We start from the raw sequence: 16,582 nt of genomic DNA, 5'->3' as shown, positions 1-16,582 counted from the left end.
TTTAAGAATACATATTTATTTAGAAAAAGTAAATTTTCCTAAACCTAAAAGGCATACCGTACCACGAGTGCTGGGCTTTTATTCGTGCACAGAGATTTAAAACACACAGATGCAACAAATGACAAGCTTAAGTACGCAAGAAAGAAAACATTACAACAGTAAATATATAATTAAAATAAAATTCTGAGTATTTTTTGCTTTGGGTAGGTTGATCCTTAAAAATACTAAAATCATCCATACACAACAATAACATCAAAAGGAAAACGACTAGTAGGAGAGGGGGGGTTAAGGAGCTGCCACTAGTTAACACCATAGGAGAGAAAAAGTCACAGTCACATTCACCATTATCACTAGTGAAAGTAAGGAGGAGCCTGGTACTGATAGCAGTTCCCGTAGAAGTTCCCCTGAGCAGCAGCTGGACTGAAAGTGTAAGTCTGAGGAGGAGGAGGAGCCTGTGCTGCCATGATTGGACCGCTAAGGAACTGTCTGTTGTCATACACATACTGCGGATACCTCTCAGGGATGACTCTACCATATCCTGTCTTGTTGTTGTTGTTGTCAGTGACTCGGGGTTGAGGACCACGTGGTCGCTTTGTCTGAGGCTTTGTGGGTTCTGTTGCTCTCTTTTTCTCTGCTTTGGTCTTCTCCAGCTGAAGAATCCTTTTGTGTAGTGGCTCAACCGGGTACTGCTCTTCCAGGTTATGCTCTTCCACACACTTTATCACAGCTTTAAGACCTGTAAGCTCCCGCTCACTGAACTCATCCTGCATTGGCACACATATAACTATGATAATCTGATCCTGAATGCATCAGTTTTAAAGGGTTTAGAACTCTGTAGGCCTCCGGATTTTTATCCGAACCGGACCAACAAACCGAACCAAAATTTTCTGTTCAGTTACGGTTTTGAGTTCGGTATGACTGAAAAATAATTCGTCTATTTGGTTTGGTTTGTGAATTTCAAAAAACGAAAATTAACCAAAAATAACTGAACTAACCGAATTTAATCAAAACTATCCAATTTTTAAAAAATAATTATACCGAAGTCTAACCGAAATTCCAAAACCGATTATTTTTTTGGAAAAATAATATAAAATATAAATTAACCGAAAACCGAACCAATTTTATTTCGGTTCATTTTGGTGAGTAGATTGTGGCCTAACCGAATTAACCAAAACTAAAAATATCCAAACCGAAATTGCAGACCTACTCTGAAGTAAATTACAGCTAACTAAACAGGGCTCAGAGATGTTCCAACGAGGTAAGATTTAGTGGACTAAAGAGCCAAATGCACAAGAAAAGGTAGAAAATTCAATAAAAGATCAAACCACTTGTTCTAGGCAATGTGCATTAAGACATCCTTTCATTTTCTCTAGCAAGCAATGTATAATCTAGGCTATCAAGTAAAGGGAGCACTAGCCTGAACAGCAGGAGATGCATTGCCTTGGGAGGAAGATCTACTTGCCTCAGTCAAGTAGCATTTAAGTAACTCAACAGGTGGGAACTTTTCTGTGAGTCCAAACGCAAATGCCAAGTTCACAGCATCAATCTGTTTACCACTGTTCACCAGAACTTCAATCACACCTGCAATAAACAGGGTTTAGACCAATGGTGAAGGAACATAATATCATATGACTTAAAATTAGAGAACAAACCAGGCATTTTTTCAGACAATCCAAGAGACCGGCAAAGCTCAGCTGCCTGACGGCGACGTGAAACCATAGGGATCAGCTTCAAGATTCCATCCTCTTTAAAATCCGAAACAATACAAAAAGTCGCCAGTAGTTGCAAGAAAGCATGAGCCTCCAAAGAGTTACCATTGCCACCATCCATGTCAAGACTCTCCAGCAGTTGACTCCATCCGTCTGCAACACCTTTTGCTCTATCCTTAACACTTTCCGAGAGAACAGCAACAAGAGAGTTGCTGTCTAGACCTGATAACAGCACGCTAAGGCACTCCATCAACATGATACATGTCCTCCGCATTCCCAAGAGGTTAGCGTCTTTCTTCCCATCACTGGTTGTGGGATAAAACCCTTCCAAAGAGTCCAACACTAAACTAGCCGGGTTAGCTGCTGCCTTTAACGCCACAGGAATCTCCTCCTTTAATAATGCAAGGTTCTTACGGTTGTCTGATACAAACTTATGAAGCCCTGCTGAGTCCATATCCTCACACAGCTTCACCAACTCTGGATAAGCCTTCACAGGTGAGATCTCAGCATCTTGCACAGTACCATCAAGATTCTCATCCTCAGCAGCAAAGGCTTTTGCACTGATGTTGGGAGCGTTATTGTTGTTGTACTTATCCAAAGCAGTGTTGATAGCAAACACAGCTGCGTCTCTCTTCTTCTGAAGCCTCTCTAGAGACGCCTTCTCCTTGGCTTCAACAGCTGCTTTCTTTTTCTCCAATAGCTCTTGAGCTTTCCTTGTTTTGGTTTCGTACTCTTTCTCTTGGTCCTCGAGCTCGTGGAACCGTCGCTTCAGGGACCTCTCCAGACCGTGGAAATGCTCCTCGAGTTCGTTCCATTTGAGGTTGAATGTTACGGCGCGCTGGCTTTCGAGTTCGGCAAAGGCCTTTTGAAGCTGCTGGATCTTGGATGACGTGGAGTCCATGAGGGAAGCAACTGACCTGGTGTCCTCCATCATGAAAGAGCTACTACACAAGGTGAAATAAAAAGCCTTTTAACAAATAAGATGAAAAAAAAACTAAAGAATAATCAAATCTATATATATAAAAATATGTTCGCCTCCCTCCTGTGATGCCACATCATCAAGTCGTGCGTTATGGGAGTGACACGTGTCCCATTTTATATTTGGAGCCAAAATAAAACCAAAAACTCATCACATCATCAAGTCGTGCGTTATGGAGTGACACGTGTCCCATTTTATATTTGGAGCCAAAATAAAACAAAAAACTGTCAGGGGTAATTGAACCCAGCACCTCCAGCACTGGTAATTTTTCTTAGAACCACTAGGCTAAAGTCACTTTTTATAAATATGTGGCCGCGAAAATACTTATTATCGTGCTGGCTGGAAGTCCATGTTTCTTCTGCTTGTGGCCAGGACTGGCACTGAACTGATGTCAAGATGAAGATCGTGAAGTTAAAAACTTTGCTCCAAACAGTTTTGCAATGTTTACAACCTTTATAACTTGATGCATATAATATATATCAAAATACATTTGTTGTACACACTTTTATTAGTTTTGCTTTTAAAAGAAGGTATTTGCAGTTATAAATGTTTTGTGCCAGTGAAGTAATAGTTGAAAAACCTCTATACATATGTCATTTTAAAATAACACCCAACTTCTATATATAGTCAATACATATGTCCATGTTATATTCTAGATTAAATATTTTCTCTTTTAAAAATATAGAAAACAGTTTTTTTAGTCTACAAGCAAATGTTGTAGAGCAAGTATGCATTATACAAAATAATATATATTTAAAATCCATACGCAAAAACATAAAAGTTGATATAAGCCTCTTTCTGACACATGCACACTCCACTATGAATAAGAATTAAAAAAAAACAGTATTGTCATCAAACTTTATCACAAATCCACATTTGTACATCTATAATTATGAGTTGGACAATTAGTTAATTTGATACAATACCAAAGTAAGAATAATCGAAAAACAACTATACCACTGCATACTAATAAGTAACACATAACAGATAACCAAATTCTTGAATCTTAAAACAAATTTCAACTCGAACATTTAGTGAATATAAAATTAACGAATATTCCGCCCGTAAGGCGGGCCGACCCTAGTAGTATAGTAAAAATATACTCTCTCTGTTTTTAAAAGATGCATATTCTAGACTTTTCACATATTTAAAAAAAACTCATTAAATATGCATTATTTTTTGTGAATAACAATTTTCCATAATTTTTAGCCAATAGAAATTCAATAAACACCATTAAATTTTTTGAAACTTATAATTTTTTATAAAATCATACATTGAAAAGGTAAAAAATGTATCTTTTTGAAACAATTTTTTTTTCCAGAACATACATCTTTTAAAAACGGAGGGAGTATTAAATACTGGATAACAACCACACATGTCAGAAAAAAAAAACATAATTTTCACTTTTATTACCATATATTAAAGAATAATATATCCACACAGATAAGGGAATAATATAAATTTAGAAACGACAGTGTTACCAATTCAAAACAAGTCCAATCTCCAAGCTGTGAAGTAGAGCGCTTAGATATATCCCAAATGACAAACAACTACAGAATTAAATCATCAAGAACAGAAAAATAAAGATCAATCAATACTAATAGCCACAGGATTCAAGAATCCAGTGACATTTTCATTCGTTAAAGAAACAGCAAAATTGAAAGCCAAAGCGATCTGCTTTTGGAGAAAATCAGCAAACCCTAGCTACAGTGGAGACATGATCAAATAAAGACAAAACACTACAAGAGAAAACAGCTTTACCTGGAAAAAAATCAGACCAAGTGATCCCCTAAAAGAAGAGATCAAGAAGCAGCGGAAGATGGTAGATCCATCTCGAGCGATCGCGAAATTTTCGTGAGAAGAGAGGAAAGTAAAAAAGTCGATGGGAGGCAAAACTAAAGCAAAGTGATTTACACACAGAGACACTTTCTTCGTTGTCTTTCTTTTTTTTTTTTTGGTAATAAGTGAAGGCACGTGGTCGTTGTTCAAAAAAAAAAAGAAAAAAAAAGAAGTGAAGGCACGTGGTGTGTTAAAAAAAAAAAGTGCAGGCACGTGACAGCAAAGAGTGGTGTGTGTGTGGGTGGGGTGGCTCATTCTCCACCATCCGGCTCCACGAGACAAACGTAGTGGTGGCTCGAGTCATGAATTAGAATGTCCTTTTGAAGTTTTAATTCGTCACGTGAGTTTGTCTGAATCTAGTAATTTACTCTTTTAGTAAAAAAGGGCCAATAAAGCCCATTTAATAGTATTGGGCCGACATTGTAATGTCTTAACAAACTCGATTAGAAGATGGTGTTGAAAAGTCAAAGTCAAAAAGAGAAAGAACAAAAAACATTAAAACGCGGAAAGACCGGTTGGTTTAAGTCATTGTGTTCTCATCAGATTGTCTTTGCCCCATTCTTTACGAAGTCTGAATCTTCCACATAACGATCCAGTCAACGACACAACAGACAAAGACAGACGACTCCACACTCTTTGTTTATTTTATTAAAGAAGTCCTTTCTTTCATTCACGCTTTTCCTCCTCCTTTCATTAACACACTTTCCCCCAACAGATGCGCGAACTTCTTCTTCTTCTTCCTCGTTCAACTCTAACACACTTGAAACAGAAGTACTAGCACGACCAAGACCAAAAGCTCCTGTCTTTTATCTCTAATTATTCCTTCGTAAGTAAAACTGATGACGTTCTTGAATTATCATTACCTTTCAAGTCAACCCATTTCAAGATCGCTTTTTATCTTTCTTGTTTTTGTTTCGAATTTTCCACCTGATTTGTTGCTATTTATATCTTTTTGCTTCCAGGACTTTGGATGCTCATCAGAGATTTTACTCTCTTTCTATGATGGTGAGTAGTAGGTTAGTATTAGCAGTTTTTATCACGAACTCTCTCTGGTTGCTCCTCCTGTCTAGCTTGATCGATGCAAACGAGGCCAACGTTAACTGCTTGAGGACCATTTATAACCAAGTTAAAGATCCTAATGGATATTTAACGAGCTGGGTGTTTGGCAACCAGACTGCTGGTTACATCTGCAAGTTCACTGGTGTGACTTGCTGGCATGATGATGAGAATAGAGTTTTGAGCATTAAGCTCGGTGGTTATGGTCTCACTGGAGGGTTCCCTCTTGGGATTAAGAACTGCACTGATCTAACAGCTCTAGATCTTTCTAGAAACAACTTCTCTGGACCTTTACCATCCAACATCACCGATAGCATTCCACTTGTTACCATTCTAGACCTCTCTTACAATCAGTTCTCTGGTCCAATCCCTCCTAGTATCTCAAACATTACCTTTTTGAACTCTCTTATGCTTCAGCATAACCAGTTCACCGGTACCCTTCCTGCCGAGCTAGTTCTGCTCGGACGGCTCACTAGTTTCTCTGTGGCTGGCAATCTTCTCACAGGTCCTATCCCAGCTTTCAATGAAACCACATTGAAAATTGGGGTGGATGACTTTGCTAGTAATCCAGGTTTGTGTGGTAAGCCTCTGGATGCATGTAAAGGTCCTAAAAGCTCTCGTGGTAAAGTTATTGTTATAGCAGCAGTTGGTGGACTGTCTGTGGCGGCACTAGTCGTTGGGGTTGTTCTCTTCTTCTACTTCCGTAGATTGGCTGTTGTTAGGAAGAAGATGAGAGATGATCCTGAAGAAAACAGATGGGCAAGAATCTTGAAAGGACAGAAAGGTGTTAAGGTAAACATTTATTTCACACATACTAATGTTGTTATTAGGCCTGAGAGTTCGGGTATTTTGGTTTTCGGTTTTAGAGATTTAGGAACTGTTTGGTTATTAACAAAATTTGGTTTGATTCGGTATCGGTTTGCAAAATTGGGAACTGGCTAATATCTAAAGTAGTTTTGGTTCTGGTCGGTTTCTGTTCCAGAAATATACATCCTGATATTTATAGAATTTGGCTCGGTTTCAGTTATTTTGGTTTGGTATGGTTCGGTTCTTCGGTTCCGGATAAATGTGTCCGTGCCTATTTGTTATGTTCTGAGTTTCTGATTATATATGTTTGGTGTGTGTGTGTGTGTCTTCAGGTTTTCATGTTTAAGAAGTCAGTTTCAAAGATGAAGTTAAGTGATCTCATGAAGGCAACAGAGGAGTTCAAGAAAGACAACATCATTGGGAAAGGAAGAACAGGAACTATGTACAAAGGAGTGCTTGAAGACGGTACTCCTCTTATGGTAAAGAGGTTGCAAGATTCTCAACATTCTGAAAAGGAGCTTGACTCGGAGATGAAGACATTGGGATCTGTAAAACACAGAAACTTGGTCCCTCTCTTGGGTTACTGTATTGCCAAGAAGGAGAGGCTTCTTATATACGAGTACATGCCCAACGGCTACCTTTATGATCAGTTACATCCCTCAGATGAAGACTCTTACAATCCTATAGACTGGCCTTCTAGGCTGAAGATTGCTATTGGCGCTGCAAAAGGACTAGCGTGGCTTCACCACAGCTGCAACCCGAGGATCATTCATCGCAACATAAGCTCCAAATGCATCTTGTTGACTGCGGATTTTGAGCCTAAGATCTCGGACTTCGGTCTAGCTAGGCTGATGAATCCCATTGATACTCATTTAAGCACATTTGTCAATGGGGAGTTTGGTGATTTCGGTTATGTTGCTCCTGAGTATTCGAGAACCATGGTGGCAACTCCTAAAGGAGATGTATACAGCTTTGGGGTTGTGCTTTTAGAGCTAGTAACGGGGCAGAAAGCAACTGGTGTGACAAGAGATTCTGAAGAAGAAGAAGACAAGGAAGAAAGCTGCTTCAAGGGTAACCTTGTGGAGTGGATTACAAAGCTATCAAGTGGGTCAAAACTGCATGAAGCTACTGACAGGTCTTTAGTTGGGAAAGGTGTGGATGATGAGATATTCAAAGTGCTTAAAGTAGCATGCAACTGCGTTCTACCGGAAGTAGCAAAGCAGAGGCCTACCATGTTTGAAGTGTATCAGTTTCTGAGAGCTATTGGAGAGAGCTATAACTTCACCACTGAAGATGATATCTTGGTTCCATCTGAATCAGGAGAAGCTGATTTCATTGAAGAGATGATAGTTCGCTGATCAAAGTGGAAGGGTAAGAGACTTATGAAACGATCTTCTTTAGTCCTAGCAGTGCCAAGATATACATATATATATAAGTATTGGTTTTGTCTTTTATTTATTTTTGGTTTCTACTCTTTGATGGTGTGGTTGTAAAATAAAATATTGTTAGATGCACTGTCTCTTATTACTACTACACTGAGCTTTGAGTGCTTTAAGTACAGCCACTGGTTTGGTCTTGTGGCTACTAATTAAATTTCGGCTGAAACAAGGGATTCCAAAACTCCATACACTCCATAAGACAAAACTTGGTTCTGTTAAAAACACTAATCTTTATATATAAAAGAAGCATTGTATCTCTCCTGAGGGCTCCACGTCGGATGACACGTCATCAATTCGTTCATCCGCGTGCCGACACATGTCTCTCTTTAATGAAACGCTGTGCTGCATCACAGTTCCGTGCGGGCCTTTATGTTTTCGGATGGGCCTCGGTTTGTTCGTCGCGGCCCGTGAATAGCATCAGAAAGCGACATCCCGCTTGACCTAACTATCGCATCCGTTCGTCCAACTCTGATTTCGGCGGCGAGAAGAACGATCGATCATTATCCATCGCTCTGTAACGGACCTCATCTTTAATGGCATTAATACGGACGCTCAGATCGAGCCCTTCAATGCGTCGTCTCCTTTGGCGTAATCTCCTCTATAAATTGGTTGGTATTCATCTTTCTGGAGATCTTGCTCTTCTCATCTCTCTGCTGCTCATCCTTTTTTCACGATCTCAACTCATCTCTCTAAATGGCCATCTCTAGGGTGTTTTTTTCCGATTTGAAGACCGGGAAGTGTTCATCTGTTGTGGAGGCTAGGCTGCTGAGGTACTGGGAGGCTAGGAACGTTAAGCGGGGTTGGGAGCTTATGTGGGTGGATATGCTGTTGGTCGATGTTAATGTAAGTGAATTTTGGAATTCCGATCTTCATGATTGTTATCGTTAATTGTGTGTTTGTGTGGATTTGATCATGTATTTGAACAGAATCAGTGACTGGATCGTTTTTTTCCGCTTAGCTATTTATCTTTATATATAAAGTAGATAATAGAGAATCTTGCGGTTGAGGAACCCTTTTTAATTTTACGTAAGTCATAATTTTTCCATTATTGAGCTCTTTCATATATGCTCAAAGTGTTTTGCGAGAATTTTGTTGTAGTAAACTTTTAGATAATGTGGTTGATTGCTTTGTATATCATTTTGGTTTAGACGTGATTTGTGTTTGCTGTATAGTGGTCCTGTGGTTTGTGGTTTCGTGAATCTGAAAACGTTGTTTAGCAGACTTTTTCTAATATTTTATTTTAAATATTGTTATATACAGGCAACCATGATGCAGGCCACAATCAGCGCTCACCGTGTCCCACGGTACCAAGAAAGACTTACTGCCGGTGCAATGTATTCCATGGCTGATTTTGATGTCGCTAGATGTGCTCAGAACTTCCGACTTTGTGATTCTTCATTGATGATCCGGTTTAATGAGTCTACTTCTTTTGACGAGATAGATGAGCCGGTCTCTGCGTTGCCTGAGGAAGCATTCCGGTTCCGTGACCAGTCGGAGCTGATTGGTTTGGCCAATACAAGCACACAGTTACCAGGTACTTTAATAAAGGCTTCTTACGTAATTTGGCTTTATACATGACATGTTGTACTCACACCGGAACTAAACTGAATGTAGACATCATAGGAGAGATCCTTAGCGTCAAGAGTACTGTTACTGACCCTCCGGAGGAGAAGAATCGTGCTATGCCATAACGATCAACAAGAGCCAAGGCCAAAGTCTGAAACAAGTTGCTTTATATCTTCCTCGCCCTGTTTCAGTTGTACGTTGCTATGTCTCGACTCTCGAGTAACAACGTTTATAAGGAGATCTTCAAGGATATTCAGACAACGCAGGTTAGATCTATACGCTAAGATAGTACATCCATATCAACTTAATTTCGATCACAAGAACTGATAACACCCATTGCTTGGCACTGGTGCTGAAACTTTTCATTCCTTGCAGTGAAAGCAACCGGCCCTACTGCTCGGATGTTTTGGAAACAATTCACGAAGACTACAATCATCATCCAATCCAATGCTTCGGCGAAAACATCAGTTGCAAGACTATAATCCCAATTATTTTGACTCTTCACTCTGTTTTCTTTTTACATTTCCTCCGCATACGACTCTTACTTTAAACTACGAGTTTTTCAATTGATATCATAGTTTAACTTTTATTAGTTTTTTTTGTTAATTTTAGAGTTTTTTGTATTTAAGATTTTTTTTCCATATTAAACTTATATTTCTTTCACATAATATATATATGTCATAAAAATTACCATCAAATCAGTTTTTAAATAATTTAATTTAAAATAAAATTATATTTTAATTTGTTGTACTCTAACAATTTGATTGATTTAATTAATTTGTTTTGGTAGATAACTTAAAAAGTTTTCATATGAATCGGGGAAAGCAAGCTTATGTTGTTATATTATATTTATTTGTGTATATGAAATCTATATATAATGCTAGTGTAATAAAGAAAGAACATTAGAGAACTATGTTTTGAGTTGTTTTGTTAAAATTGTACAAAAATCTATGCTTTTTCATATTTATCACGAAAATTTATATGTTAAACTTACTTTTACAAAATTCTTAACTTTGTCACGAAAACAAAAATCTATTTCTTTGTGGTATATGTCAATGTTCTCACACTTTCAAAGAATATATTAGCTTAGTCACTTACTTATTTTTTTTTACAAAACAATATATTGGAGTCTTGAAATTTGAATCCATATTATTATAAATGTACATAAGAGTGTGATTACATATTTAGTGATTCTTGTATATGTGTCAAAGAAAGTCTCAATGGCTTAGTGGTATCTCTCATATATTCATGTCATTCTAACCCGGGTTCGATCCTTTCCTGTGCATTGGTTTTTCATTTTTTTACGATCTTCATGATTGTTATCGTTATAGTATAGTATAGTATATAGTATAGTATATAGTTATAATCCCAATTATTTTGACTCTTCACTCTGTTTTCTTTTTACATTTCCTCCGCATACGACTCTTATTTTAAACTACGAGTTTTTCTTATGAGAAAAAATATACCCTTATTCTGATGTCAAGAAACAGAGCTACAGGGTGAGAACTTACGATCAATAATCATTAATAAATTACATAAATAACATATACGGGAAGAGTCAAAATTAGGTAACTGAATATCATCCTCTTCCTATTATCAACACCCATATAGAAAAAAATAATTAATAACACAACTACATAAAAATAAAATATATAGTTATAGATTCATTAAAAAAATATTTTTTTAAAAAAATGATTCATTTTAGTATTTTATAACAAAAAAAACACACACACGATTCAAATATAACAACATAACTTATACTCCCTCTGTTTCATAATACTTGATGTTTTATAATAGTGCACAAAGATTAAGAAAATTACATTTTTCTAAAAAAATATTTTAAAGATATAATTATAAATTCAGTTAACCAATTATAAAAAAGACTGTAAAATCTAATTGGTTGAACAGTTTCCAATAAAGTTAAAGTTAACCTTAAAATCTCAAAACTTCTTTAAAATCTCAAAACTTCATGTAAATTGAAACAAAACAAACCTTCTAAAACATCATCTATATTGAAACGGAGGGAGTATAAACAAAACTATTTTTAAAAAATGATTCATTTTAGTATAAAACAACACATTTTAAAAACAACCAGTTTTAGCCAAAGATAAAAAACACTAGACAATCTAAATTATTTCTAAATTAACATCCCGCCCGTAGGGCGGGCCGACCCTAGTATAAAGATAAAAAAAATCCATCGATAAGATGATGTTGTTCAAAAAAAAAAGATGATGATGTTGAACAGATTATGGGTGATCCACCGTGTTTACTCGTTGTCCTCATCATCGTCCCCAGCAGATGAGTTCAAAGCCTTCACTCTCTGGATCAGACTATCAAAATCTTCATGTTCCCAACTTAAAGAGAATATTGAACATTTGTTTGATAATATGAAAATTATATATTTTCCTATTTCGATAACAATGTTTTCTTGTTTTGATAAAGCTAGGGTTTAGGGGTTATATATTTATGTTGACTTGATTCTTATATAATGCTTTTAATTTTAAAGAGAATAGATCAAATTACTTGAATAAAAAATTGTACCAGCAACATCCACAAATCAATCAAGAAAAAGCATACATAGAATATAACATTTCAGATAGCTAGAGTTCCTCGGTGACCAGATGAGTATTGAAATCAAGTGAAGGAATTGGAGTAAATATTGCATCTTTCTATCACACAAAACAAGATTAACACATGAATGAATTCGCTATTAGGATTATTTACTAACTTTTTTTTTGTTTGCCTATTAGTCATATATATGACTTTTGTCTCGAGGATATGTCAGCACTGCAAGGTACTTGACTACTTGTGGACTAATGCTTTTGGGGACTGGTGCATTTCTATTGTGCAAGTGAGATGGTTAAATATTACAATCGAGTTTTAGTCAATTTATGTTATATATTGTGTTTTTGACATTGCAATATGTATGAGGTAAGTAAAATATTAGGCTTCAATTGGTGGTAACCTATTAAAAGAATACAAAAATAAGAAGAAAAAGAATGACGAGGAATAAAATAAAATTTGTAATCTTCTGATAAAAAAAAATCAAAAGATTCATTTCTTATTTCAAAATATGTGGATTGATCACATATTGGAATACTATGGAAAAACTAATATTGAGTAATTTGTATTCTTATGTTTTTTATGAATTACTGTATGTTTTATATTATTACTTTGTGTATTTTGTGTTATAGTAAATTGTATTTATATATATTATTTTGATATTTTTAATGTATATGTATTATTTATTTATTTATATAAAGCTTAACAACTATAATTAATTTATATTAAAGCTGAAAACTAACATACAAATTACATTAACATTTTAAAAATTAAGAGTCACGTCATCGTAACATATAATCAGAAACATTTTTAATTAAGAGTTACACTAACATTTGTATGTTACACAATTTAATTCCTGTTTTAATTTGTTGTTACAAATTAAAATTAAAAGAGATAATAAATATGTTGACTTATTCAACATATAACAAAACTTTTTTAGATAAAAATAATCTTTTTATCATATCTCCTTTTCCCAATACACTAATATGTGTATTCAAAGCTTTGAGCTTTGTAAATAATTCTCCATTTTATATACAATACGACTTTTTCCTCATGATTCCAATGTGGGACATTTTACAAATGTTACATTTTTTACAAGCAACCCATTTGAAATTTTCATTTTTCATTCAAACTAACTCTATTTTTGACATATGAAAAACACTTTTTCATGATGCTCAAAAATAAGTTCCAACATATAACAAGATCATCTCTATACACATAATTTAAGATATGGAAACTTTTTCTATATAAAAACAAAACAAAACAAAGGGTTTGGATAGAGAGTAAATCTTTTTTGGTCATCCTTGTTTCTCACGCAAGGAATCTCATGAACCAGTGAGTCTTTTGTGTAACCAAAATGTGCCCAATTGTCAACCCGAGGATAACTCCAGGTGCTAAGGCTATGGCAGCTGCAGTCCAGCTCAGTACTCCTTCTTCCTCCTCCTCTGCTTCCTCTGCTTCTGGCTCTTGTGATTGCTTTCCGCACTTTTCACTGAGAGGAAGACCACACAGTCCAAGGTTTCCTTCAAAAGACGAAGCAGACTGAGTTTGAAACTGTGTACTTTGCGGTATTGGACCGTGGAGCTGGTTGTTGGAAACCTTGATGTAAGACAGACTAGAGAGATCCCCGAGAGAAGGTGGAATTGACCCTGAAAGCTTGTTATTCGATAAGTCTAATGACTCGAGCTGACTCTGATTCCCAAAAGATGAAGGTATGTCACCAGTGAAACCGTTGCTTGATAGATTGAGCACAATAAGATCCTTGAGCAGACCAATGGACTCAGGGATCTTTCCACTGAGTTCATTTCCTGACAAGTCAATAGCTGTTAAGAGTTTCAATATCCGTTCCAGTTTCATCTCTACTCCTTTACTCATCAAGACCATTGAATCATGGTAATAATCATTATATCTGATGTAAATAACTCCCGACCGATCTTCACGTCTTGTCATGTTCCAGTCTGCAAAGTAATCTGATGGTAGTGTCCCGTTGAAGCCATTGTTGGATACATCAATGATTTGCAGCTTGGGAAAACCGAAAGGATGATGACGGTGTAAAGGTCCTTTGAAGCTGTTGTTGCGGAGGACAATGACTTTTAGCTCAGGCAAAGTGTTCAGCCAGAAAGGAAACGTGTCGTCGATTCCATTGCTTCTCACGTTGAGAACTTCGAGGCTAGTGCAGCTCTTCAGTGACCTTGGAAGCTTCCCAACCAACCTGTTTTGGCTGACGTCAATGGATACTAAGTCAGTGGCGTTGTTGAATATTTCTGGAATACTTCCATTGAGTTGATTATGGTGGAGGATAAGAAATGAAAGATAACTGTTCAGATTCTTTAGACATTGAGGTATTGAGCCTGTGAAGCTGTTGTTGGATAAATCAAGGGTTTGTAGATATCTCTGCTCACATATGGATTCAGGGATCTTTCCTGTGAAGTTGTTGTTGGAGACGACTAATGCTTCTGTGGAGACTGGTGGGTCGAACAACGGTCCTTGGAACGCGTTTGAACTCAAATCTAGAACAATAAGCTCCAGTCTAGATGAATCATTTGAGTATCTTTCAAGACCGGTGAAAGAGTTGTTGCGTAGATTCAGGACTGATAGCATTGGTAGATGATTCCACAGCCAATGTGGCACCTCACCTTTGATTTTGTTGTCTGAGAGATCCAACTGAGACATCTTTTGTAGGTTCTTTAGGAATTTTGGAAACTCTGTGATACCACAGCCTGACAAGTGCAAGGTGCCTAAGTTCGTTGGTAGATTGGAAACTAAACCCATTTTCGCGGTCGAGACATGTACCCCTGACATCTGCAGTGAAGATAGGGACTTGAGATGTAAGAAGATGGTACTCAAGTCAACTATATTTGTGGTGTTTATATAGCTTATGTCCAGATCTATGAGACCCTTGAGTTGTGATAAGAAACCAAAGTCTACTGACATCCCCGTGTTGTAATAAGAAAGGTCAAGGCTGTAAAGATTGACTAAGCTTGAAATGGATATTGGGAGAGACCCTTGGAAATGGTTATTGCCAAGTGATAACCTTTCTAGCTTAGATGGTGAAGAGATATTCCCAAACTCAAGAATGGCATTGAGTTGATTATCTTTCAAATCGATGTAAGTCAAAGAAGGGGTGTTGAAGAGAGTAGAAGGGAGAGTTCCAGTGAAAATGTTTTCACTTGCTTCAAAGGTCTCTAAGTTGCAAAGTGCACTTATGTTTGGAGGAAGTGTACCTGTGAAATGATTGTTGACCAGTGATAACTCTGACAACTTTGTGAGATTGAGTAATGGAAGAGGAAAGTTACCACTAAGCTTATTGGAAACAAGACTTAAGGTAGTAAGTTGATTAAGATTGGCAAAGGAAGGTGGGATTTGGCCACTAAGTCTATTATGAGAAAGGACTAAAGAGGTAAGATGGAGAAGATTTCCAAATGAAGAAGGGATATGACCATTGAAAAAATTAGATGAAAGGTCAAGAGTGGATAGGTTAGTTAAGTTTCCAAGTGAAGATGAAATCTGTCCATGTAAATTGCAAAACCCAAGTTTCAAAGTAGTCAAGTGTTTAAGGTTGTTGATGGAGACAGGTAAGTTACCTAGGGATATCCAAGAGAGGTCCAAGAAAACAAGAGAGTTATTTCTATTAAACTCTGGAAGAGATCCTACCATATCTTGATTGCCTTGCAAGTTAATGGATTGCATAGTAGGAATCATAAAAATACTGCTTGGTAATTTACCAAACAAGTTACATTCATCAAGAGAGAGTGATTTGAGAGAGGATAGTTTTGAGATATTTGGAGGAATTTCTGAAGAAATGTCTACAAGACCTAGGTTAAGCTCCTCTAGGTTTGTCAAATTCTGGGAAAGATTGTTAAGAAATGACTTTTGAGCTGATAATGAGTTAGAAGAGAGGTCAAGAGACACCAACTTGGTTAGATGAAGAAGCTCTGTTGGAATTGGACCAGATGACAAAGTGTTTGAGAGGTTGAGTAGTGTTAACTCCTTGAGTGTACCGAGCTGGCTAGGTATCTCAGAAGAGACGAGATCGTTGTAAGCAAGATTGAGGACACGGAGCCTTTGCAACTTAAAAAGACTGCTTTTGGAACTTAGTTTGCCGTGGAAGCAACTGGAACTTAGGTCTAGCTCGACCACTTCACCAGACTTGGCATGGCACGTGATACCGTCCCATGAACAACAATCACTCTTGTTGCTCCACGAGTTCGTCTTGGGATAAGAAAAACTAGAAAAAACAGCATCGTCAAGATTCCGAATCTCAAACTCATTCACGAACTCCAAAAGGGCATTCTTTTCGTCGGGTCGGCACAAGTGCCGTGTAGGAGAAGCAAACGTGTTAAGAATGTTTAAAACGAAGACGAAACAGATTGAACGAAGAAGAAAGCTCATTCTATGAATATTTTTGGACACAAAGTATTCAAAGTAGTGAAAATGTAATAGTTTAGTGGTGTGGATCTCTAGTCTCTGCGTATGTATGTATATATATACAAAAGGCTTGAGCTCTTTTCCTTGACGTTGCATGAAATGCTCTTTGACTTTTTACAGATAAATGTTTTACATGCCATGAGCTCCATCAGCATTATCTGAAGTGTCATTTTGCACAGAAATAATTGATTTTCTTG

At 36.9% G+C, this 16,582-nt stretch overlaps 4 protein-coding genes across 7 annotated transcripts; 2 read left to right on the top strand and 2 right to left on the bottom strand.

The window, feature by feature from the left end:
* Positions 1 to 140: 140 nt before the first annotated feature.
* On the bottom strand, positions 141 to 4,674 carry LOC103854533 (FRIGIDA-like protein 3). 3 transcript variants are annotated; one of them, XM_018656136.2, is made up of 5 exons: positions 4,450 to 4,641; positions 4,170 to 4,238; positions 1,653 to 2,653; positions 1,418 to 1,581; positions 141 to 764 (listed from the first exon to the last, which is right to left on the bottom strand). In XM_018656136.2, exons 3-5 carry the CDS (start codon positions 2,641 to 2,643, stop codon positions 351 to 353), a joined length of 1,569 nt encoding a protein of 522 aa, XP_018511652.1. In that variant the 5' UTR covers positions 2,644 to 2,653; positions 4,170 to 4,238; positions 4,450 to 4,641; the 3' UTR covers positions 141 to 350. The 3 variants fall into 3 exon arrangements, with proteins under 3 accessions (XP_018511652.1, XP_009129722.1, XP_033140534.1); XM_009131474.3 differs by lacking the exon at positions 4,170 to 4,238 and having other exon boundaries at positions 4,450 to 4,674; XM_033284643.1 differs by lacking the exon at positions 4,170 to 4,238 and having other exon boundaries at positions 1,653 to 2,650; positions 4,450 to 4,661.
* A 265-nt stretch (positions 4,675 to 4,939) lies between these two features.
* Positions 4,940 to 7,945, top strand: LOC103854532 (probably inactive leucine-rich repeat receptor-like protein kinase At5g48380). The gene is made up of 3 exons (XM_033284639.1): positions 4,940 to 5,353; positions 5,490 to 6,375; positions 6,723 to 7,945. The coding sequence occupies exons 2-3, from the start codon at positions 5,527 to 5,529 to the stop codon at positions 7,746 to 7,748; spliced, it is 1,875 nt and encodes a 624-aa protein (XP_033140530.1). The 5' UTR covers positions 4,940 to 5,353; positions 5,490 to 5,526; the 3' UTR covers positions 7,749 to 7,945.
* Positions 7,946 to 8,160: 215 nt separating this feature from the next.
* On the top strand, positions 8,161 to 10,112 carry LOC103854808. 2 transcript variants are annotated; one of them, XM_033284663.1, is made up of 4 exons: positions 8,161 to 8,437; positions 8,537 to 8,672; positions 9,090 to 9,363; positions 9,444 to 9,549. In XM_033284663.1, exons 2-4 carry the CDS (start codon positions 8,640 to 8,642, stop codon positions 9,518 to 9,520), a joined length of 384 nt encoding a protein of 127 aa, XP_033140554.1. In that variant the 5' UTR covers positions 8,161 to 8,437; positions 8,537 to 8,639; the 3' UTR covers positions 9,521 to 9,549. The 2 variants fall into 2 exon arrangements, with proteins under 2 accessions (XP_033140554.1, XP_009130020.2); XM_009131772.2 differs by having other exon boundaries at positions 8,161 to 8,672; positions 9,444 to 10,112.
* A 3,156-nt stretch (positions 10,113 to 13,268) lies between these two features.
* Positions 13,269 to 16,349, bottom strand: LOC117125719 (receptor-like protein 6). The gene has a single exon (XM_033285315.1). The coding sequence runs from the start codon at positions 16,347 to 16,349 to the stop codon at positions 13,269 to 13,271; it is 3,081 nt and encodes a 1,026-aa protein (XP_033141206.1).
* Between the last annotated feature and the right edge of the window lie 233 nt (positions 16,350 to 16,582).

Source organism: Brassica rapa, chromosome A02 (genome assembly GCF_000309985.2).
Source record: "Brassica rapa cultivar Chiifu-401-42 chromosome A02, CAAS_Brap_v3.01, whole genome shotgun sequence".
Taxonomy (NCBI): Eukaryota; Viridiplantae; Streptophyta; class Magnoliopsida; order Brassicales; family Brassicaceae; genus Brassica; species Brassica rapa.
Note: the sequence above shows the minus strand (reverse complement) of the source record. Positions and strands in the feature narration are given on the sequence as shown.